At 40.7% G+C, this 24,748-nt stretch overlaps 2 protein-coding genes across 5 annotated transcripts in view; one reads left to right on the forward strand and one right to left on the reverse strand.

Moving 5' to 3' along the window:
• LOC140206140 (nucleus accumbens-associated protein 1-like) overlaps positions 1–1,267 on the reverse strand; it is a 65,563-nt gene extending 64,296 nt beyond the window's left edge. Inside the window, exon 1 of the mRNA XM_072274360.1 lies at positions 1,249–1,267. Coding sequence (XP_072130461.1) covers positions 1,249–1,264 — 16 coding nt within the window. The 5' untranslated portion in view covers positions 1,265–1,267. The remainder of the gene's footprint in view (positions 1–1,248) is intronic.
• A 1,019-nt stretch (positions 1,268–2,286) lies between these two features.
• cep350 (centrosomal protein 350) overlaps positions 2,287–24,748 on the forward strand; it is a 240,756-nt gene continuing 218,294 nt past the window's right edge. For 3 of the 4 annotated variants that reach the window (XM_072274363.1, XM_072274365.1, XM_072274366.1), the window contains exon 1: positions 2,287–2,364. The gene's annotated coding sequence lies outside the window, so the exon portion shown is untranslated. The other variant, XM_072274364.1, reaches the window with a different exon arrangement.

A 24,748-nucleotide genomic window follows, 5' to 3' on the forward strand; every position in this document is an offset into this window, starting at 1 on the left:
ACTTTTAAATTCCTTAAAAGTGCCAGTACTACCTCTTCTTTTATCGTCATACTTTCCATAACTACCCTTCTTGTTTCCTTTACCTTACACAATTCAATATCCTTCTCCTTAGTGAATACTAAAGAAAAGAAATTGTTCAAAATCTCTCCCATCTTTTTTGGCTCCGCACATAGCCGTCCACTCTGATTCTCTAAGGGACCAATTTTATCCTTCACTATCCCTTTGCTATTAACATAATTGTAGAAACCCTTTGGATTTATTTTCAACTTAATTGCCAAAGCAGCCTTGAATCTTCTTTTAGCTTTTCTAATTTCTTTCTTAAGAATCTTTTTACATTCTTTATATTCCTTGAGCACCTCATTAACTCCAAGCTGCCTATATTTATTGAAGATCTCTCTCTTTTTCTGAACCAAGTTTCCAATGTCCCTTGAAAACCATTGCTCTCTCAAACTTTTATCCTTTCTTTTCAACCTAACAGGAACATAAAGATTCTGTACCCTCAAAATTTCACCTTTAAATGACCTCCATTTCTCTATTACATCTTTCCCATAAAACAAATTGTCCCAATCCACTCCTTCTAAATCCTTTTGCATCTCCTCAAAGTTAGCCTTTCTCCAATCAAAAATCTCAATCCTAGGTCCAGTCCTATCCTTTTCCATAATTATATTGAAACTAATGGTATTGTGATCACTGGACCCGAAGTGCTCCCCAACACATTCCTCCGTCACCTGCCCTATCTCATTCCCTAACAGGAGATCCAACATTTGTTGGATCTGCCTGCAAACCATTTTTTTTTTGTGATTCATACAACTGGAACACCAAAGTACATTTGAACTTCACTCATTTGTAATATCTCTCCATTTAGTTAATAATTTGCCTTTGATTCCTCTTACCAAAGTGCGTAACATCACACTCCCCCATTTTAAATTCTAATTACCAGGTCTTCACTCAATCAGCCAGTTGCCAAATCACAAGGTCCTCATCCCAATATGCCATTCTGCCTATTTTTGTATCACCAGCAATCACTGAAATCTTGCATTTTGTTCTTTCCTACAGGTAATTAATGCAGGTAAACAGTTGAGGGCCAGGAACCAATCTCTGGGGCATTCCAATAGTTACATTACAATCCCTTGAGTCTGAAAATGACTCACTTATTCCAACTGTTTGCTTTCTACATGACAACCATTCACACAATCTTTGGCTCAAAGTTTCATGCAAAGGTTATTGTACTTCAACAGTATACTTTACCTTTGACGCTATGCATGTAAGATAGTTCCTGGTTTAACTTCTGGATGGTTTTGTTATAATTTTGACGTTGATTTGATCAAATATTGAATCAACAGAGAATACAGCCATTTGACAGGCACAAACTTGTTGGAAATCCAAATTCATACCCCTTTCTTTAAGATTTTATCTCATTCTCCTTTGAAAGTTGTTATTGAATCTGTTTCTTTCATCTCTTTTTGTCAGCTTCGATACCGTTATCAATCTGATAAAATGGGAAACTGCTTAGGTATCACCAAATAATATTTAAATACCTCTGTTGACAATATCTTGCCATTACAATTTGCAATCATTGGGAGTAGACTGACAAGGTAGTAATTTTAAGCAGATTGAATTATCTTTTTGTTGTTGGGACATCCTTGGGTACCGTCAGATAGATGTTGGTGCTGAAAAATGAAACATTAAAATATGGTACAGTAATAAGAAGATAATTGGGTCAGGCAATATTTGTTGAGAAACAGAGCCAACATTTCGAGTTTTGAGCCTCAGTGATTTAAATTGAAGAGAAGGGAACAAAACAATGAGAACGTCTGATAGACCTTGGGTGTCCAGGTGACCTTTTTTTCAGAGTGGTCTGGTTCATGTATGAGGGCAGTTAAGAGACTAATAAAGAAACAAAAAAAAAGAATTGTGCGATACAAAACATAGTGCTCGAAATCTGAAATAAAATAAAATGCTATAAACTTTCGACAGATTAAACTGTACTCCGTCTGCTGTCTAGGGTAAGTGTTGGCGAGCCCGTGACGAGGGATTCTTCCCGATATCCTGGCAAGCCTTTAGTCCTCGAACAACAGAAGTACAAAGAAACAGATTACTTATTTTATCATTGCTTTGTATTTGTATTAACGTTTTCTATAAGCAAACAGACAACTCGGTGTCAATATTACGCCGGTGTTTGCGGTGGGAAATTCGGGCTTGACGTTTTTTTTCGAACTCCAACTCCTCCTGCACCAATTTGGTAGTGACGTCACAGGAATAAGCCCGGTCCCCGCAGCGGGAGGGAGAAGAGCTATTCTTGCGAGAGTTTGACGACTGCTGGCGTGTAGGAACGGCTAATGGCGGCGTCACTCAGCGTCGAGGGTAAGCGTTGCTAACGGTCAGTCGGAGGGAGGCGCACGGGTGCCTAGCTCCGGGCTGAGGCACTGGTGTGCGGCATGTGCAGCCACAGCCGACCGGTGAGTAGATCGCCTTCGGCAAACTGAGCTCCGGGCTTCGACGTGGCCTTTGGGAGGCCGAACACCGAACAGGAGAGTTGCGGCCGGGCGGGCCAAGGTCCAGGAAGTTGAGCTGCGGTGCAGTCGGGAACCGCTGTTGGGTAGGGGAGTGGCCAGGCTCAGCTCCTTTTCTAGGGGAGACCGTAATGCAGGGGCGCGGGCAGCTGTCCGGTGCCAAAGCCCTTGTGTTTCTGTTTACATCGGCGGCTGAACACTGTGACAGGCCTTGCCGGTCGTTTAGACCAAGTGGAGAAGGAAGCGTTTCTGGAGCTCCCTTCGCATTCTTTTGCTTAGCGGGCGGCGGAGCTGTTTTTAAGAGTTATTGGGGTAAGGTGGGAGAAACATGAGAGTTTAAGCTCTAATTTAATCTACAGTAGCATTGCGCTAATTGGCTGATATCTGGGTCTCTGTGCCTGTGATAAGATCAGTGTCCAATCCGAGTGGGCACTTTAGTTGCTTGGAAATGATTTTTGGACCCAGGCTTCTCAAAGCTTTCTTGCGCTGGAGCTTTGTCGCTGTGTCTTGATTTTTAATTTTGATGTATTAGCAGGAATTGAATGTGTAAACAGTCAATTTTGTTACTGCAATGATAGGAAAACTGGGTGAACGTTGTCCTCCTTTCCATATAGGCAGTTTGGTGTTATTATATTGCATGAGCGATTATTATTAGGGGACTCTGTTTTATTTTGATCGAATCCATCTGAAAGTTCATCTTTTTCTTTGATCCTAAGGTTAGGATTGTCCTTTTTGTTTTTGCACTGCCTATTTGTAATTTATACTAACCTTATGTTATTGCTTATTTGGGTATCTGAAAGACATCTGCCATGATGAGCCAGCAGTGTGCTCTGGATGAGCAATGTTTGGTTGGAAAAAAAGCTGCAGAAATAGTGAGGAATAAAGAACAGATTTTAAATTTGATATAGCAAGAGACAAATAATCATGGTGATATGGAACCAGTGTGACAAAATTATAATTTTAACAGTTTTAAGTACAGGTTAGAGGACTGGGGACTAACCAGATCTGTGCCATGTTGTTTTAATAATGGCAACAGCGTGATGATTTCAGAAATAGAATAGCTAAACCAGGAGTATTGGTGGATCTGAGTTGGGCAAAGTTATTGTTGCTAATGAAGATCACCTGCCAGCGCAAGCAATGGTGGAATGGCAGAGACATGCATGTGTGTGGACTATCATGACGGTGGTGTAAATCCTTGTTATGTCCAGTGTGTGATGGAAGCAGAAACATTGTTTTGGTTGATTATTCTTCACCTTGAAGGTTTGACTTGAACCCTGATTTTTACATCATTGAAATATAAGGCGCTTGGGGCTTGAAAAGGTAGATATAGGGAGGATGTTATCCTGGATGAGGAAATTTGAACTAGCGGCTACAGTCCATAAATATGTGACTGAGCTATTTCTTATTCAGAATGGGGGAATATTTGAAATCTCTTTAATTTGAAAGCCTGTGGGGACTCAATCAATGATTACATTTAAATCTGAGTGATTGGATTTTTGGATCTTGGAGGAATCAATAGTAGATACAGTGTTGAGGCCGAAGATTAGTCATGATTTTGTTGAATAGTGAAGCAGATAAGCCATATGGCCCATTTCTCCTCTTTACAATGATGTTTTATTCTTATCTCCCTACACAGAATAGTATGGCACTGGATAAGCCCCTTGGTCCATAATGTTGTTGGTCTTATTAATGTCCTTCTCTTATTCGTCATCCATATCTCTCCATTCCCGTCATATTCACGTGTCTATAAAAGCCCTTTAAACTCAACCAAATTGCCTGATTCCAGTACTACCCCAGTAACCCATCCAGGGAACCATTATTCTCTGCATATTTTAAAAAACCTTGCCTTTCCCACCACCTTTAATTTCCCCAATCTTAAAAGCAAGTGCTCTGATGATTGATATTTCTGTATTGGGGAATCGATTCTGACTGTCTACTCTATCTATGCCTCTCAGTTTTAAAAACCTCTATTTGGTCTCCCCACAGCTTCTGATGCTCCAAGGAAAATAACCCAAGTTTTTCCAGTCTGCCCTGATAACTCTTACCCTCTAATTTAGGCACCATCCTGACAAACCTCTGCAGCTTTTCCTCAATTTCTACATCCTTCTTTTAATGGGGTAACCCAGAACTGCACACAATACTCAAAGTGTGGTCTGACTAGATTTGGATTCAATACTATGCAAAAGTCTGAGAGATATATATAGATGTATAGTTAGGGTGCCTAAAACCTTTGCACTGTACTGTATTTGTCAACGTGGAGTGGAGAGCAATCATGTAAATCTGGTGGGAGCAAAGAATTTTGGGAATGGCAAAGTTTGAGCACTGCATGAGGGGTTTGGGACAGGTGGCAGAGAATGAGTGCCTGTGGCGAGGGTTGGTAGAAGTGTCGTCACACCAAGCCCTGAGACACCAGGCAAGATCAATTGATTGTAAACAATTGGTTTATTGACCATTGCAGAATGTCTCTTTGGTGCTTTCTGCACTCCCCGCTCTCCCTTTCCCTTTTCCCAACTATGATTGCACTCTCCCTGCCCATTTCCCACTCTCAGTCCACAATAAATACCCATATCAGAAATCAAGTTTATCATCACCCATATATGTCATAATCTTCTTTGCACAGGCAGTACAGCACAATACATAAAATTACTCAGTACTTTGCATCTCTCTCTCATTTTTGCGCAGTACTGTAGCTGCAGCATGACTTCCTTACTCTTGTACTTAACACCTCTGGTAGGGAAAGCAAGCATTCCATGCGCCGCCTTTACTGCATTTTCCACCTGCATAGCTACTTTCGGTGACTGAGGATCTTGACCTCAAGATTCCTCTGTTCTCAATGCTATGTAGGGGGCAACCATTAACTCTATACTTTCTCTTTTCGTTTGACCTCCTAAAGTGCAACACCTTACACTTGTCTGGATGAAACCCCGTCTTCTATGTCTAAGCCCTTATCAGTAACTGATCTATGTCCCGCTGCATTTTTTGTTCTTCATGATAGTACCAATCTTGGTGTCATTAACAGACAAACTTGTTAATCCACTCACCTATATTTTCATCCAAATCATTGATCTATATTATAAGTAGCATGGGTCCTAGCACTGATTCTTGCAGAACATCACTGGTCAAGGGCTTCTGACTAGAATAACAGCCTTCCACCTTAGAATTGTTTCTTGTTTTTTTTGCCAGACTGTTGTTACTACCTTAAACATCTTTACTGCTATAATGCTTTTTTTTTGCATTTTAGAAGATGACTATCATATTGTTGTAGCAGTGAGTCTTGTATATTTGGTGCTGAGTATGTGTGTAGTTTACTGCAGTTAATAGTTCCCATGGTTGTCATCAGTTGCCAGTGCCTAGGGATATTGACATACTTCTCATGCTGATTCTTCACTAGGTGAATGACATACTTTTAAAATCAGCTGCTTTTTTGTCACTTATCCATCAATCTTTTGCATTGCGTACTACCTCGTGTAGTGCAGTGGTATAATCATTGCATATAGATTTTTGTCATTCTGGGCAATGAAGTAATCTTGTTCAAATCTTGGAAGGTAATTGTTTTATTTCTCATGTGACTCCAATTTGCAATCATTTCTTGGCCTTAATCCTGGTTGTTCTTCATCCATTGGTATTCTGGACTTCACTACCTCTTTCACTTTCGAAAAACAACTCTTGGCATCACTTCCTGGATGTTTGGTTTGTCACTACTTATGCAATCAGATCTGTATTTCCTGAAAATTATAATATTACTCAAGTCAAATTGAGCTCCTCTCTTTCATCTGCTTTGTATTTTTAGCAGGCTCTGAACTGAAGTTTGTCACTGTCATTCACTAGTAGTGGTGCTCTGAATTTCTCCTCTTGTTTTTCCTACATTTGTTACTCCACACTACATGTTCCATCTTGCATACTTTTCATTTTGAGGATCTGTAGCAGGAAATGACAATTTAGTGCTGCTGGTTATGAAAAAAATAAGGAAAAACCTGATTTGATGTTCAGGAAGAGAATGTTCCACATTGACTACAATGTATTAGCTTGTGAGTACTCATCTGTGAATTCTGAAAGTCACAAATACTTTGCATCCAGCTTTAGCCTACTACGCATTTTAAAGAGAAGCTTGGTTATATGCCAAGAGTGTTTCAATTCCTGTGCATTGTCATAGGTTCCTGGAAGCACTAAGGGGAAGTTTACTTGGTTGAATTTTTGTGACTGACATATGAATTTAAATCATAGTATTGTTTTACGCCACTATCCAAATGCTTGCTATGCAGAGACAAGATTTTCTTTCCTTGGTATTTTATTGGCATTTAACCTTCAGTTTCTTTTTTTGATTGGCACAGACTGTGACAGTAAATTATTTTAAATGTTTCTTGGTGGAGCGTGTGTGAATTTTGGCTGAAGCAGTTTAATCCCCAAAAAAGGCAACGGTTTGGAAGATCCAACTAGTTTGATGGGACACAGTGAAAAGAGTTGGCTCTGGCATACTCAACCCTTCCTATCATTCAGTTGAATAAGACGTGGACTTTAACTTCATGTTGCTGAGAAGCAAAAGTAAGCTGTAGTTGCTGAAAGTCTGAAATAAAATGGACCTAATGCTTCAACAGCTCTAGTGACCCAGTTCAGTAATCTGGCTTCCTGTGCTGTCTGTATGGAATTTGCAGCACATTTTCCTTGTGCCTGCCTGAGTTTCCTCTGGTGCCCCAGTTTCCCCTTTTGTCCCAAAGACGTGTGTTGATAGGTTAATTGGCTGTATATCACTCCCTATCATGCTTGGGTATTCTGCACCCTGGAATGCTAAGTCACCTGTCCTACCTTTCTGTCAACCATGTGTTATATTCCAGTGTAATTTCCGGTAATGGTGATTTTGCAGCTCCCAAACTGTACATTTATTCTTTGACCCATTCCTCTGTGAATGTACTGTAAACTCTGCCAAATGAACTTGCAAACTTTCCTGCAAGCATTGTGGAGAATTTAAGGTGCAATTTGTCTAGCTTTCCCAGTGTCTACTCTGGTAATCAAGAAATCAGAAACCTGCCCTCCAGCCATCTCTTTGGCCACACATTCTTCTGAACTATCTTCCTCACGTGGATCATGTATTCCTTGCTTGCTCTTGCCCCACTCTTTCCTCTCATCTCTTTGTGTTGCTTATCTCCCTGTACACTTTCAGATCAGTTGCAAGGGCTTGACCTAGAATGTTGACTGCCCATTTCCCTTTACCTGACCTGCTGTGTCCAGCAGCTTGTTCTTTGCTCTAATTCCTACACTCTTGTTTGCAAGTGGCATTGGAAGTAATCCAAAGATCTTGATATGAGGCCTGCTCTTTACACTGTTGTTTAAGAGTTATATTGCAAGATTTAATCCCTCTTTTTACCTATTATTTTAGTACTTCCCCCTTTAGATTACCTTGCAACCAGTTTGCAACATCCTGGACCTTGGCACCAGTGAGTCAGAGCACCATCCCTGATGCAAAAATGCCTGTCCCCTTCATTATCATATCTCTTGACACTATATATCTTGGACTTGTGCTCCTCCTCTTCCCCCTGTGGAGCTGAGCCACACAGATGTTGTGATCTTGGCTCTGGTTGGATTCAACATTTGCTCACATTATTTTCCAAAAAAACAAACAATTTTGGAATGGAATGAGTCCCTGATTACCTACCTGTCTCCTTTCCCAAGTTTGATGGTCACCTATTTCATACTGCTTAATTCGCTACTATGTTTTTAGGGATTATCACCTTAAGGAATTATTGATTTTTTTTCTGGGCTTTCTGTTGCAACTGAAGTGTTTGCTGTTTCTCTTGCTATATACAGTGTCTTGTAAAAGTATTCAGCCCCCAGCTCTTTGCTCACGTAAATGAGTATTACAACCAGGGATTTTGATCAATTTAACAGATTTTTAAAATTTGTGAATCACATGCACAATGAGGTAGAATGTAGAACATAGAATAGTACAACACAGTACAGGCCCTTCAGCCCACAATGTTGTGCCCACCCTCAAACCCTGCCTCCCATATAAGCCCCCACCTTAAATTCCTCCATATGCCTGTCTAGTAGTCTCTTAAACTTCACTAGTGTATCTGCCTCCACCACTGACTCAGGCAGTGCATTCCACGCACCAACCACTCTCTGAGTAAAAAACCTTGCTCTAATATCCCCCTTGAACTTCCCACCCCTTGCCTTAAAGCCATGTCCTCTTGTATTGAGCAGTGGTGCCCTGGGGAAGAGGCGCTGGCCATCCACTCTATCTATTCCTCTTATTATCTTGTACACCTCTATCATGTCTCCTCTCATCCTCCTTCTCTCCAAAGAGTAAAGCCCTAGCTCCCTTAATCTTTGATCATAATGCATACTTTCTAAACCAGGCAGTATCCTGGTAAATCTCCTCTGTACCCTTTCCAATGCTTCCACATCCTTCCTATAGTGAGGTGACCAGAACTGGACACAGTACTCCAAGTGTGGCCTAACCAGAGTTTTATAGAGCTGCATCATTACATCGCGACTCTTAAACTCTATCCCTCGACTTATGAAAGCTAACACCCCATAAGCTTTCTTAACTACTCTATCCACCTGTGAGGCAACTTTCAGGGATCTGTGGACATGTACCCCGAGATCCCTCTGCTCCTCCACACTACCAGTTATCCTGCCATTTACTTTGTACTCTGCCTTGGAGTTTGTCCTTCCAAAGTGTACGACCTCACACTTCTCCGGGTTGAACTCCATCTGCCACTTCTCAGCCCACTTCTGCATCCTATCGATGTATCTCTGCAATCTTTGACAATCCTCTACACTATCTACAACACCACCAACCTTTGTGTCGTCTGCAAACTTGCCAACCCACCCTCCTACCCCCACATCCAGGTGGTTAATAAAAATCACAAAAAGTAGAGGTCCCAGAACAGATCCTTGTGGGACACCACTAGTCACAATCCTCCAATATGAATGTACTCCCTCCACCACCACCCTCTGCCTTCTGCAGGCAAGCCAGTTCTGAATCCATCTGGCCAAACTTCCCTGGATCCCATGCTTTCTAACTTTCTGAATAAGCCTACCGAGTGGAACCTTGTCAAATGCCTTACTAAAATCCATATAGATCACATCCACTGCACTACCCTCATCTATACGCCTGGTCACCTCCTCAAAGAACTCTATCAGGCTTGTTAGACACGATCTGCCCTTCACAAAGCCATGCTGACTGTCCCTGATCAGACCATGATTCTCTAAATGTCTATAGATCCTATCTCTAAGAATCTTTTCCAACAGCTTTCCCACCACAGACGTAAGGCTCACTGGTCTATAATTACCTGGACTATCCCTACTACCTTTTTTGGACAAGGGGACAACATTCGCCTCCCTCCAATCCTCCGGTACCATTCCCGTGGACAACGAGGACATAAAGATCCTCGCCAGAGGCTCAGCAATCTCTTCTCTCGCCTCGTGGAGCAGCCTGGGGAATATTCTGTCAGGTCCCGGGGACTTATCTGTCTTAATGTATTTTAACAACTGCAACACCTCCTCTCCCTTAATATCAACGTGCTCCAAAACATCAACCTCACTCATATTGTCCTCACCATCATCAAGTTCCCTCTCATTGGTGAATATCGAAGAGAAGTATTCATTGAGGACCTCGCTCACTTCCACAGCCTCCAGGCACATCTTCCCACCTTTATCTCTAATCGATCCTACCTTCACTCCTGTCATCCTTTTTTTCTTCACATAATTGAAGAATGCCTTGGGGTTTTCCTTTACCCTACTTGCCAAGGCCTTCTCATGCCCCCTTCTTGCTTTTCTCAGCCTCTTCATAAGCTCCTTTCTTGCTTCCCTATATTCCTCAATAGACCCATCTGATCCTTGCTTCCTAAACCTCATGTATGCTGCCTTCTTCCACCTGACTAGATTTTCCACCTCACTTGTCACCCGTGGTTCCTTCACCCTACCATTCTTTATCTTCCTCACCAGGACAAATTTATCCCTTACATCCCGCAAGAGATCTCTAAACATCGACCACATGTCCATAGTACATTTCCCTGCAAAAACATCATCCCAATTCACACCCGCAAGTTCTAGCCTTATAACCTCATAATTTGCCTTTCCCCAATTAAAAATTTTCCTGTCCTCTCTGATTCTATCCTTTTTCCATGATAATGCTAAAGGCCAGGGAGCGGTGGTCACTGTCCCCCAGATGCTCACCCACTGAGAGATCTGTGACCTGACCCAGTTCATTACCTAGTACTAGATCTAGTATGACATTCCCCCTAGTCAGCCTGTCCACATACTGTGACAGGAATCCATCCTGGACACACTTAACAAATTCTGCCCCATCTAAACCCTTGGAACTAATCAGGTGCCAATCAATAATAGGGAAGTTAAAGTCACCCCATGGTTGCTCTGGTAGTGTACTTTGGGTCATTGTTCTGCTGAAAGACAAACTTCCTAATTTAAGCTTTCTGGTAGAGGGTAGTTGGCTTTTATCCAGGATCTCAGCATTTAGCAGCATTCATCTTCCCATCAACCCTGACCAGATTTCTAGTCCCTGCTTCTGAAAAGCATTCCTGTAGCATGATGTTACCTCCACCATACTTTACTGTGGGGTTGGTTACCTGGCTGATGAGCAGTATTAGATTTACTCCACATGTACCACTTAGTGTTGAGGTCAAAATGTTCCACTTTGGTCTCATCCAACCACGAGACTTTATCCAACATCTTTATTTTTGCGAGTCTTTACAGGCAAGGATATGTTATTTTTTTTTTTAGCGAGGGCTTGTTCCTTGCCACTCTTCCACAAATACCCTTTTTGGGCAAGGCCTTAGAGTTTGTGGAGCCATGAACTTCATCCCCAGTTGCAGCCACTGACTTCTGCAGCTCACTCAGTGACTGTTGGTGTCACAGTAGCCTCTCTTATAAGTGCCATTCTTCTTCTCCAGTGGCTAAGTTTGGAGAGCAGCCTGACCTAGGTGCCATGACGGTGGTTTCATATTTTTTCCGCTTTTTCACGATGGACTGTATTGAGTTCTGAGATATGTTCCGTGCCTTTGAGATGGTTTTGTATCCATCCCCAGATTTGTGCTGCTCTATTATCATTTTCCTGATTTGTCTTGAATGCTCTTCTGTCTTCACTTTGGTTTGGTCTGCTGAAAATTTACCATACTGTTGGAGATTACAGAGAGAAGGGGTATTTATTCAGGTAATCCTCAAATTTTCTACATCAACAATTTGGGTTAGTTGGTAAGATAATATGCAGTGTTTCACCTGAGGAAAGTTACCCTAGTAATTACAGAGGGCTGAATACTTCTTTAGCTTCTCAATTTTGTTTTTTAATTTTGAGTAAATTGTGACAGGTTTTGGAATTTTTCTTTTGGTGTGACATGATGCACAATGTTTTGTGGATTAACTCAAAAATCCTACTTCAATATATTAAATTTAGAAAGTGAGATAGTAAAATGTGAAAATGTTCGTGGGGGCTGAATACTTTTTCAAGGCACAGTTTGCTGCCTGGTTTGTAGAGGATTTACAAATTTTCTGTTTTAATTCTATTCATCTGTTGTTGATCATAGTTGTGACCCATTAAAAAGCTCTCAATTTTCTTATTATTCACACTCATTGAAGGGAATTTCGACTTTCCAATTTCACTCCTCCCCACCCACCCCTAAAAACTTGCTGGCTTCTTACATCAGTAACAATATTATTATCCCAAAGTACATTCTAATCAGCAGGTCAGCTATTTGCATTTATAAAGCCACTGGATTAAACCTTAGTCATAGTCATACTTTATTGATCCCGGGGGAAATTGGTTTTCGTTACAGTTGCACCATAAATAACTAAATAGTAATAAAGCCATAAATAATTAAATTGTAACATGTAAATTATGCCAGGAAATAAGTCCAGGACCAGCCTATTGGCTCAGGGTGTCTGACCCTCCAAGGGAGGAGTTGTAAAGTTTGATGGCCACAGGCAGGAATGACTTCCTATGACGCTCTGTGTTGCATCTCGGTGGAATGAGTCTCTGGCTGAATGGATGGGAGACATTGTCCAAGATGGCATGCAACGTGGACAGCATCCTCTTTTCAGACACCACCGCCAGAAACCTTGAAGGGAAAGGTTAAAGGTGGGATAAAACCACTTAACGAAAAGTTGGAATATGGGTGATAGCAGTAACAATAATGTGCACTGCTGCAAAATATTTGGATGTTTATAGTGTATAGAAGAGGACTACATGGGGCTGGTGGCAGTTTCAAAGGAGAGAAGCTCTGAAGGCAAGAATAGTTTCATAACTGGCATGTTAGAGATGCCAGCAAGGTTTTGGTGCATGGACAAATGAAATAATGAGTAGGATTGGATAGTACTCTGGTTTAGTTGAGCAGGTTATGTGAGAAAGAGAGCTATTAAACCAGCCTACAGATGGTCAAAATAAAATAGAATTATAACATCCATGGGTCACATCCAGTAAATATGCTCACAGTCTTGGAGCTTCCTGTAAGTACCCCTTATTCGAAATGCTTGGGGCTGGAAGTGTTTTGGATTTCAGATTTTTTTTTGGATTTTGGAATATATAATGAGGTAGCTTGGGATTGCTATCGTATCTGACTCTGAATTTATGTGCTGCCAGTAAGCTGTCTTTGGCTTACACTTGTTCGTCATACATATGTACTTAACAGTATAAGTTATTACATACCATTAATATAATGTAAATATAATGTGGGCAAAAGCAGCACAGCAGCATCGGGAAAATACTTTGCTTATTTTATGATCAGCATAATGTTAAATGGCATATGTTCACTCTGCTGATGAATCCCCTCTTCAAATGCACAATTGAGATCTTCAGTTTTCACTTTATGCTGTGTTTTTCTATTCTTCATTAACTTCTGTTGATTGCATATGTGAGGTCACTTCTCAGAACTGTCTGATGCATAGAGACCTATACATCGCCTGGAAACCTTCCCAGCGCCTTGTGGAATTTTCCATTTGTGAAGTCATGTCAGTGTTAAAAAAATTGTCATATTTAGGAAGTTGCCCAATTTTTGAATTTCAGATAAGGGATACTCAACCTGTATTAGCACATTCAAGGTGTACTGTAATACTAAATCACCTGAGGACCTGCAGTAAATGCTGACACTTCCAGTGATACATCTAACTCCAAAGGCCACTTTTCAAAAATGGAATATATAGAACATGGAACGTAACAGCTCAGTCCAGGCCCTTTGGCTATGATGTTGTGCTGACCTTCTAACCTCCTCTAAAGTTAATCCAACCCTTCCTGCGTACATAGCCCTCCATTTAGCCTATCCATGTGTCTATCTAAGAGTTTCTTAAATGTCCCTAATGTATCTGCCTCTATTATCACCCCTGGCAGGGTGTTTCATGCACCCATCACTCTCTTAAGTGAAGAACTTGCCTCTGATATCACCCTTGTACTTTCCTCCAATCACCTTAAAATTGCATCCCTTTGTATTAGCCATTTCTACCCTGTGTGAGGGGGAAAAAAAAATCATCATCCTTGGCTATGCCTCTTATTATGTACAAGTCTTCTCTTATCCTCCTCCACTACTAAGAGAAAAGCCCTAGCTTATTGAACCTGTCTTCATAAGACATGCCTTTAGTCCAGGCAGCATCCTGGTAACTCTCCCTCTGCAGCCTCTCTAAAACTTCCACATCATTCCTATGATCAGTAAACCAGAACTGAACACAATATTCCAAGTGTGGTCTAATCATAAGATTGCAACATGCCCTGGAATTCAATCCCGTAACTAATGAAAGTCACCACACCTTAACAACCCTATCAACATATGCAGCAACTTTAAGGGGTCTATGGATGTGGGCTCCAAGGTCTCTTTGTTTCTCCACGCAGCCACTAACCCTGTATTCTGCCTTCAAATTTTTCCTTTCAAGGTGATTCACTTCACACTCTTCTGGGTTGAACTCCATCTGCCACTTCTCAGCACAGCTCTACGTCCAGTTAATGTCGCGCTGCAACTACAGCAATCCTCTATACTATTCACAGCACTGACTTTTATGTTGTCTGCAAATTTACCTATGCTTCCACTTCCTCATCCAGGTCATTTATACAAATCATATACAAATCAGGAGTCCCAGAACAGTGAATGCAAGAATATCACAAGTAGGGGTAGCATCTTGCCTCTTGAGTTTGATCTGACCTATAAGATCATTGCCATTCCTGTGGCACCTACATTTTGCGAACCTTTGACGTTTCAACTTTGAGTATACTGAACTATTAAGAAATTTTTTGAGATGAATACATTAAACTTTTGAGAAATGTTCAGCTATTCTCAAGTATAAAGTTTTGAATGTGTTTGCAGAAATGCCTTAAATGTTCCTATTTTGAAAGCAAAAGCATTTAAAATGGCCAGTAGACTGCCTAATTTGAATCCTGATAGATTTGTTTCACCTTCTCTACATTCAACGTAATCATCCTTATTTTACACTTTCATCTTCAGACAGGGTAGTACAAAATGGAACTAAATTAATACTCAGATAGTTCATAACACTGCTTATATGATGAACCTGGTAAACTAATTTAGGGCAAATTGAAGAAGGGATATACCTACTTCAGTTTTCAGTGTTTGTTTATCATTTTTCCAGTATTGATTTGGCAATATTTTATTCAAATGGTCAATAGGTACACTTAATGTCAGAGAAATATATACAATATACATTTACAAATTCAAAATACATCAAAATAATATCAAAATAAATTTACCTTTTTCTTTTAATAACTATGGATTTACAAACCTTTTGAAAGTGTAGTAAATCTGAACAAGCTAGAATGTGAAAAATATCTGCTCTGTTCACTTAAGACAGCTGTCTTGTATTATTAGAGCAAAAAGAAGTGGAAGTACTCAACAGATCAACTGGCACCTTTTAAGATATGAAAAGATTGCACATTCTTTTTCTCACTGACTCAGGGTAGTATGCATACACTTTTAAAAATGGGAGAAGTTTTCTTAGATTAGACCCAAAAATTGATTATTAGTAGCACTGCTGCTAAATAATTGAATGGAGTTATTTTAGAAGTGTTTACTCCCTAAGAAATAGTGGACTTATGAGAGAAAACTGTCCAACGTCTTGCTCAGATCAATCAGATCTGAAAACTCAGCAGGGAAGTTAAGCATATAACTGAGAATAGCTTGATATTTTTAGAAATTGTTCTCAAGTCACACTCTTAGTTAATGATCATTTGATCGTATTTGTTGCTCCAATAGTTCATACAACTGTCATTAAGTTGCGCAAAATTGTTAAAATTACAAAGATCACACTTCATCTATATAAGCGTTTTTACTCTCTGCTGATTATTTGACACCATGATTTGTTAATTGTGGCCTTACTGCTGAATCTTGATTGCCTGGACTATGAAAAATGAGATGACAGTGCTGTACAGAAGTGGAATGCAAGGCAAAGTCCAAACTTGAAATTACACAGTAGAGCTTTCAAATTTGGAAGTTGTTATTTTGGAGAATTTGAATTTTATTTCCAAGGTTAGAGATATTTTAAAGATCTAAAGAGATCATAAAAGCAGCAAACCGTTGTCATGTTAACAGCTGTCATGTTACAAATGATGAGTTACTTGAGTTGAAGATGAAGTTTGTGCAATTAATTTAGGAGAAGAATCATGCTGTAGAATGTATCAGATATGATAAGTGGGAAAGGATAGAACACATTTTAGCTTTGCTTTGGGATGCATAGCTATTCAAGCCATACTACAGAATGATCAGTTGAAGTAATTGTTTTGCTAATCTTAGCTAGTTGAGTTAACACACAAGATGTATGGATTTTGAAATGCTTTACCTCTCGCTCTCTCTCTCATAAATGTCGTTTTTTAAATGCAATGAGCAGCCTTGGAAAATCTCACCTCTATAATGGGATTTACAGTTTGATTATGTAGTAGGTTCAAGTAGAAATGTCAGCCAGAACACAGAAGGAACACCCTAATGTTCAAATCATCATAGATGATCTTCAACATCTGACTGCACCCATTACGAAAAGTAGATTGAACCTCGATTTAACAATATTAGCTCAACATTCATCAGTGAAGTCTTGCCTGGATTATGTGTCTCATCTTTGAAATAGGGTTTGAACTTGGCTGGGTTGCTACCAATTTGGAAAGCTGGTATGCAGAGGAATATTTGTGCAAATTATTAAATGATTTCTCTGGTGGCATGTTCTAGAGTAGATGTGGGAGAAATAGGTAGTGAATGTAGTAATTCAAAGCTGATAGAGCTAAAATGTTAAAAAAGATATTGATGTAGTGTGGAACTAAATTTAAGAAATTGTTTTGCAGTTCCTTGCTCCAGTCTGTAGCTGGTGTATATGTGACCATGAAAAATACCGAAGAGCAGAGCAAGGACAAATGTTGCAGTTGGCAAAACCTGTCTGTTCTTAAAATTGACCTCTGCTGCAGTGCTTGTTGATACATTTATTTTGCAGCTGTTGAGACAAGTATTTGCAGAATTTGAGTGACTACATTCCACCAATTCCTTGTAAACCCATTCCAGCCGTGAAAGGCACTAAGATTGTTAGCAAATTATGTCTCCTTCACAGAGAGAGCTCAGCTTGTGCTCTCCTAAAAAATTACTTGCAAAGTCATGATAAACATTTATATTGATTCCCAATAGATTTGAAGAATCTCTGCAAATCCTTGATAGTTCTGTTGTATCCAATCCAAGCAGAGTGAATTTGCCTTTTTCTGCATACTTTTTTTATGAAGTGAGAAGTGCTTTGTAGTAATGCTTAGGAAAGTTGCAACTAAACCATCTAAATACCTTGTAGCTAAATTTGTGTTGTATTTCATAGTACCAAAAAGATAGGACAGTTATGAAACCACGCACCTCACCACTTGAGTGTTACTTTCCTACCTAACCAAAGCATTTGGGTTCCCTGTTGAGATGGATTTTATTAATTATTTGGTCAGTTGTTGTATTGGCACAATGGTACTAAAATTCACTTCAAAAGCTACCTTTCATTAAACCAGAGAATAGTACAGTACAGGAAAAAATGAAATGAAATGCTAGCTGGTTATTTTGCTAGATAAGCAAAATTTTCCTATGTATTTTGCCTTTTTTCCTAACTGTCCATTTTTATGCTAACTTAATGTATCCAGGTATATTGCTTGTTTCAGGCTTTTGCTGTCATGGGGGATATCTGATTTATCTTTATAATGTTGCACATCGGCTACTCAGAGCTTTCTCCATATGAGGAGCATTTGGCAGCTTTGGGCCTGTAACCTACCGAATGTTGAAAGGACTAGATAGAGGATGTTTCCTATGGTGGGGGTATCCAGAACTAGGGGCACAGCCTCAAAATTGAGGGGCAAACCTTTAGAATGGAGATGAGGAGGAATTTTTTTACCCAGAGAGTAGTGAGTCTGTGGAATGCTCTGCCACAGACTGCGACGGAGGCCAAGTCTGTGGGTATGTTTACGGCGGAAGTTGATAGTTTCCTGATCAGTTAGGGCATCAAAGGATATGGCAAGAAGGCAGGTGTGTGGGGTTGAGTGGGATCTGGGATCAGCCATGATGGGATGGCAGAGCAGACTTGATGGGCTGAAAGGCCTAAATCTGCTTCTGTGTCTTAAGATCATATGGTTTTGTGGTCAAATGTTGACTGCCATCCGATTCAGCTATGCTAATGCCCTCTTGACTGGCCATTTTCCACCAGCATTGACTGGCAGAATATTCTCAAGTATCTTTTCACCTTGCAACCCATGTGGACTGATCATTGCTCAGCAGCGCTTCGATTTGTGGGTACTTTCACTTATAGGCAAATTTCTCTTAAAGTACCCATGCTGGATAGCCTCCTCATTTGTGTAACCATTTTCACCTTTACAATTGTTTGCAAATTCTGCATTCGTCCAGCATATAAATGCAATTACGAAGAAAGCACAGCAGTACCTTTTAATTCCTTAGAAGTTTGTGAAGATTTGGCATGACATCTAAAACTTTGACAAACTTCTCTAAATGTGTGGTGGACAGTATATTGACTGGTATGACCTCCTGGTATGGAGACACCAATGCCTTTGAATGGGAAAAGCCTACAAAAAGTAGTAGATATGATGGATACTGCCCAACCCATCATGGGTGAAGCACTCTCCACCATTGAGCACATCTACATGGAGCACTGTTACAGGAAGGCAGCATCCATCATCATGGAACCCCATCACCCAGGCCATGCACTCTTCTCGCTGCTGCATCAGGAAGAAGGTAGTAGGGCCTCAGGACTTGCACCACCAGGTTCAGGAACAGTTATTGCCACTCACCCATCAGACTTTTGAGCCAGAGGGGATAACCTCACTCACCTTATCACTGAAGTGTTCCCACAACCGACAGACTTACTTTCAATGACTCTTCATCTCATGTTCTTGATATTTATTGCTTCTTATTTTTTCTTCTTGTCTTTGCAGTTTGATTTTTTGTACATTGCTTATTTGTCCTGTTGCATGTGTTATTTCATTGATTCTATTATGTTTCTTTGGTTTACTATGTATGCCTGCAAGAAAACAAATCTCAGGGTTGTATATGGTGACACATTTATACTTTGATAATACATTTATTTGCACTTTGAAGTCCCTGCAATAGGACTAGAACCTGCTAATTAGATAGCTGCTACTGGAGCAGATGTTTGACTGTCTTCAGATTTCTGCTTTCACTTGTGTTGTAATTTTGGGTACTTATTCCATATTTGCATCTCATCCAGATTGTTCCTTTCACAATCTTTTTATGTGTTAATTCTTTAATTTCTCCTTGTTTTGCACCCTATCACAGAATATTCCTTTGGTTTTTCTTTCTCCTTTTCTCTCTCAAAAGTTTGTTTATTTGCAATGTTGCCTTGAATTGTTCATTACTTTCGTTGCAGAGTCTGTGTGATTACTTGAGTATTAAAGTTCAAAGTAAAATTTATTGTCAGAATACATGCATGCCACCATGTACAACCCTGAGATGTTTTCTGTGGACACACTTAGCAAATCTATAGAACAGTAACTGTAAACAGGATCAATGGACAACAAATGATGCAAATGCAAATAGAAATAAATAGCAATAAATAACAAGCACAAAATAACAAGCTAAGAGTCCCTAAATGAGTGTACAAAAGCCTGATGGTGAAGGGGTACGGGGAGAAGGCAGGGAACATGGGTTGAGGAGGAGATAGAAAAAAAGGATCAGCCGTGATTGAATGGCGGAGCAGACTGGATGGGCCAGATGGCCTAATTCTGCTCCTATGGTCTTATGGGTAATAACTCTTCTTGAACCTGGTGGTGAGTCCTGAGATATCTTTACCTTCTACCTGATGGCAGCAATGAGAAAAGAGCATGGGCTGGGTGGTGAGGATTTTTGATGGTGCCCTTTTCTACAACACAATTCATGCAGATGTGCTCAATGGTTGGAAGGGTTTTACCCATGAAGTACTGGGCCAAATCCACTGTTTTCTTTGGGATATTCCACTCAAAGACATTGGCATTCCCATACCAGGCTGTAATGCAGCCAGTCAGCACACTTTCAACCACACATCGAGAGAAGTTTGTCAAGGTTTTTGATGACATGCTGAATTTCTGCAGACTACTGAGGAAGTAGCTCATTCTTTCTCCGCAATTATATTTTTATGATGGGTCCAGGACAGCCCCTCTGAGATAGTGACACCCAGGAATTTAAAGTTACTGACCCTCTCCACCTCTGATCTGATGATTACTAGCTCATGGACCTCTGGTTTTCCTCTCCTGAAGCCTACCGTCATCAATGATGCCCTCACCCATTTCCCACACTTCAGCCCTCACCCCATCCTCCCGCAACCACAACAGGGACAGAGTTCCCCTTGTCCTTACCTACCACTCCACCAGCCTCCAGATCCAGCACATTATCCTCCGCAACTTCCGCCACCTTCAACAGGACCCCACCACTAAGCACATCTTTTCCTCTCCGCTTTCTGCAGGGATCGGTCCCTCCGCGAGTCCCTTATCCACATGTCCATCCCCACTGATCTCCCACCCAGCACTTATCCCTGTAAGCATAGGTGCTACACCTGTCCCTAGACCTCATCTCTTGCAACCATTCAGGGCCCCAAACAGTCCTTCCAGGTGAGACAACACTTCACTTGTGAGTCTGTTGGGGTCATCAATTGCATCCGGTGCTCCCGGTGTGGCCTCCTCTACATCGGTGAAACCCGACGCAGATTGGAGGACCGCTTCGTCAAACACTCTGTCCGCCACAACAGACAGGATCTCCCGGTAGCCACCCACTTCAACTCTGCTTCACATTCCCATTCAGATATGTCCTTACATGGCCTCCTCTACTGCCATGATGAGGCTAAACTCAGGTTGGAGGAGCAACACCTCATATACCATCTAGGTAGTCTCCAGCCCCTTGGTATGAACATAGAATTCCATAACTTCCCTCCCCCTCCCTTCCTCTATCCCTATTTCACTCTTCCCCCTCCCCCAGCTCCATGGTTCCACCTCCTTCTTCTACCACCCACTATTTACAGGGCTATGGCCCCTCCCCCACCCCTTTGTCTTTCAAATTACTGGTCTATCAACAGACGCTACAAGCATTCTTCAAATCCTTCCCCATCTTTCATTCTTCAGTCCTGACGAAGGGTTCCGGCGCGAAATGTCGACTCATCGTTTTTGACTGATGCTGCCCGACCTGCTGAGTTCATCCAGCGTACTGAAAGTGTTGCTTTGATCTTTTACAGCATCTGCAGATTATTTTGTGTTTCCGATTGTGTGAGTATCTATGGTGACACAGTTAATGTTTTGTTTTGATCTTAATCATAGCTTGATGTATATTATTGTATCATTGTGATGTCACACAGCTTTGCATCAAGTCATTTGGACATTAGCGTAAGTTGAGAATTTATTTAGAGTATATCACTAATGTACAATGTGTGAAGAATTGTCTTGTAGAGTATGTATTACTACACAGGTAAAAGTTTGAATTGAATCTGAATTGAATTTTATTTCTTACATCCTTCACATACATGTAAAAATCTTTACGTTATGTCTCCATCTAAATGTGCAATGTGCAATCATAGTAATTTATAATTATATTAAATAGAACAATCAATGTAATGTAGAGTACACTCAAGTCAGCGCGAGTTCATCAGTCTGATGGCCTGGTGGAAGAAGCTGTCCCGAGCCTGTTGTTCCTGGCTTTTATGCTGCGGGACTGCGTCCCGGATAGTAGCAGCTGGAATAGATTGTGGTTGAGATGGCTTGGGTCCCCAATGATCCTACGTGCCCTTTTTACATATCTGTCCTTGTAAGTGTCCTGAATCATGGGAAGTTCACAAGTACAGATGCGCTGGGCTGTTCACACCACTCTCTGCAGAGTCCTGTGATTAAGGGAGGTACGGTTCCCATACCAGACAGTGATGCAGCCAGTCAGGATGCTCTCAGTTGTAGAAAGTTCTTAGGACTTGATGAGGAAATAAAGAAAAACGAGGCCATGGGATTACCTCTGGAACGTAATGAGATATAGAATTATGAGTGGGATAAATTGGACAGTACTTAAGTATTGCATTGACAGCTTTGTAAAAGAATATTTTATATAGGATTTGTTTTGAAATTGAGAGGAGAATATGTAATCAGAACTTCCCGGGAGGTGGTTGAGCACTCGTTTATACCTGTATTACTACTTTTGTCCTCACATATTCTGTAGGGGGGAAGAGAAGTATAATAGAATTTTAAAAAATGTTAGAAGTAATGTATATTGTCAGTTCCATCCAGAGACATTAAAAATAAATATGCTTGCTTCAGCTACCAGATATTGGTCAATGTATGGCCACTTTTCATGGTTATGTACTGAAGATCTATGAATTGCTTATTAATGCCCCTACGATACGTATGTACTCTGGGCATCTTTTGAAATCCTGAGCTATTCGCAGTGATGTTGATGCTGCTGCTCTTAAAAACCTGCTTTGGTTCTTGGTTCTTGATCCTCCAAAATAGTCTGCATGGAATTTAAACTGGAGGTGGCGGAGGGTGGGCTTAAGAAGGAGATTTTTTGAAGAAGAAAAGCTGCCTTAAATTTAATTGGGTTTGGTTGTGTGACTGTGTTAGGACTAAGGTTATTCCATGCTTTAATTGTGCGGGGGAAAAATGAATTGCTGTACACATCTGACTTGGTAGTTAGTATTTCAAATTGAGTTGAGTGCCCTCGTCTGCTAATAGGTTTGGGTTTGATGTGGGATTGGTAGTCTATGTCGAGTTGACCAGTTAACATTTTGTAAAAACAGGTCAGGCGATGTGCTTCACGTCTATCTTGGAGAGAGTTCCACTTTAATGAATTTAAAAGTTGAGTGACACTCGCTTCTCTCTCATAGGTATTTGTGACAAATCGGGCTGCCTGTCTTTGGACTCGCTCGATGGAAGTAGTGGTTTTTGTTTGTGTATGGGTCCCATGCAGCAACTGCATATTCCAAATGTGGCCTAACAATGGTGAGGTAGAACTTCTCCTCAACTGAAGCTGAACAATGATGAAAATTGCGTCTCAAAATATTTAGGACTCCTGTTGCATTCACTGTTGCATGATGCATCTGACTATTCCAGCGTAGATCATTATGGATTTTGATACCAAGATACTTGATATGTTTGGTGACACCTAGGATTTTATATGATGTTTTACCTGGTTTTCTCTTCCTGGTGACACGCATGGTTTCACATTTGGAATGATTGAATTGCATGCCCCATTGTTGAGACCACTCAACCATACTATCAAGATCTTTTTGGAGAGCATCGTCATCATCAGTTGACTTAATTGGCTGGTATATCAAACAATCATCAGCAAAAAGTCTGGTTGTGCTTATGACTTTGTGGATGTTATTAATGTAAAGTAAAAACAAATGTGGGCCCGGCACTGTACCCTGGGGTGTACCACTTAACACTGGACGCCATTTAGAACTTTTTCCATTCACGCACACATGTTGAAGACGTTTTGTCAAGAAACTGGATATCCATCTTTTAGTATTGGAGCGAACACTGGAGAAGTCAAGCACTACTAAATCATTGTAGTGACATTGTTATCAAAATTCTTGGCCAGGTCATTTATTGTCAGGAAAAGCTGAGACTTGCATGATCTATGCTTCTTAAAGGCATGCTAGTTGTCAGCAAAAATATTGTGTCTGCTAAGGTACCTCATCAGATTGATGTCAATTATATGCTCCAAGAGTTTACAGAAAGTGCTTGTTAAAGAAATAGGACGATAATTTGCTGGGTTGGTGGTTTTACCCTCCTTAAAGAGAGGAGTGATGTTTGCCTTTTTCTAATCCGGGGAAGATCACCTGAGAGATAAAATGCAGAATAGGAGCTAGTTCTGCAGCTGCGATCTTAAGGGCTTGACTCTGAATCTGGTCTGGCCCAATAGCTTTTGTCGTATTGATGTTGAGCAGTAACTATTTGACACCCTCAACCTCAATTTCGATAGGAGGCATATCAGTATATGGGCTGGGCGGTAGATCAGGAAAAGATGAAGGTTCCGTAGCTTCCCGGGTAAAAACATTTTGAAATTGGTTTGCAAGAGCTTCTGCTTTCTCCTGGTCCTCAGTGATCAGACAGTTGTTCACCTTTAGCATCTGGACCCCAGTGTTGTCTGTCGGTCTGGATTTCACATATCTCCAAAAATCCTTAAGATGCTGTCCCTCAAGAATTGAAGAAACATGTTTATGAGCACTCTTAATGGTACAGTCGACTTGCTTTCGCACTCTGGTGAATTTGTCCCAATCCTGTCTTGTACCACTTTTTTTGGCACAGATGTAAGACTTCTATTTCTTACTACAGAGATGTTTTAATTTCGTTGAAAACCAAGGGGAACGCATACGGCCCTTAATAAATGTATGAGGAACATGATTCGTAACAATATCATTTAGTGAGTCTCAGCCACATCCAGTTGTCTTCAACAGATCCTTTGTCTGGTTGTAAGTTAAAGAAGTCACTCCCAAGTTGTTTTGCTAATGCAGGTGCACTGTGTGAGTTGTACACAGAGCAAAACATCTCTTTCCCCACTCTGCTCTGGTGAAGTGCCCCTCATCTCAAGCACCACATTACAGATTTTAAAAAAATTTGGAGACCAAGACATATGGTCCATATGGCCCATTGAGTCTGCTACAATTTATAATGTGAAACCTGAGGATGTTGATTGTTGCAACCAGAAAACAAAATATTGTCATCAAATGAACTTGAGTCCAAGTTCAAGAAAATAGTCAAACTGCGGCCCTGAAAAACAATAATTTCCTAAGACCTGTCAATT

This window comes from Mobula birostris, chromosome 12 (assembly GCF_030028105.1).
Source record: "Mobula birostris isolate sMobBir1 chromosome 12, sMobBir1.hap1, whole genome shotgun sequence".
Lineage (NCBI taxonomy): Eukaryota > Metazoa > Chordata > Chondrichthyes > Myliobatiformes > Myliobatidae > Mobula > Mobula birostris.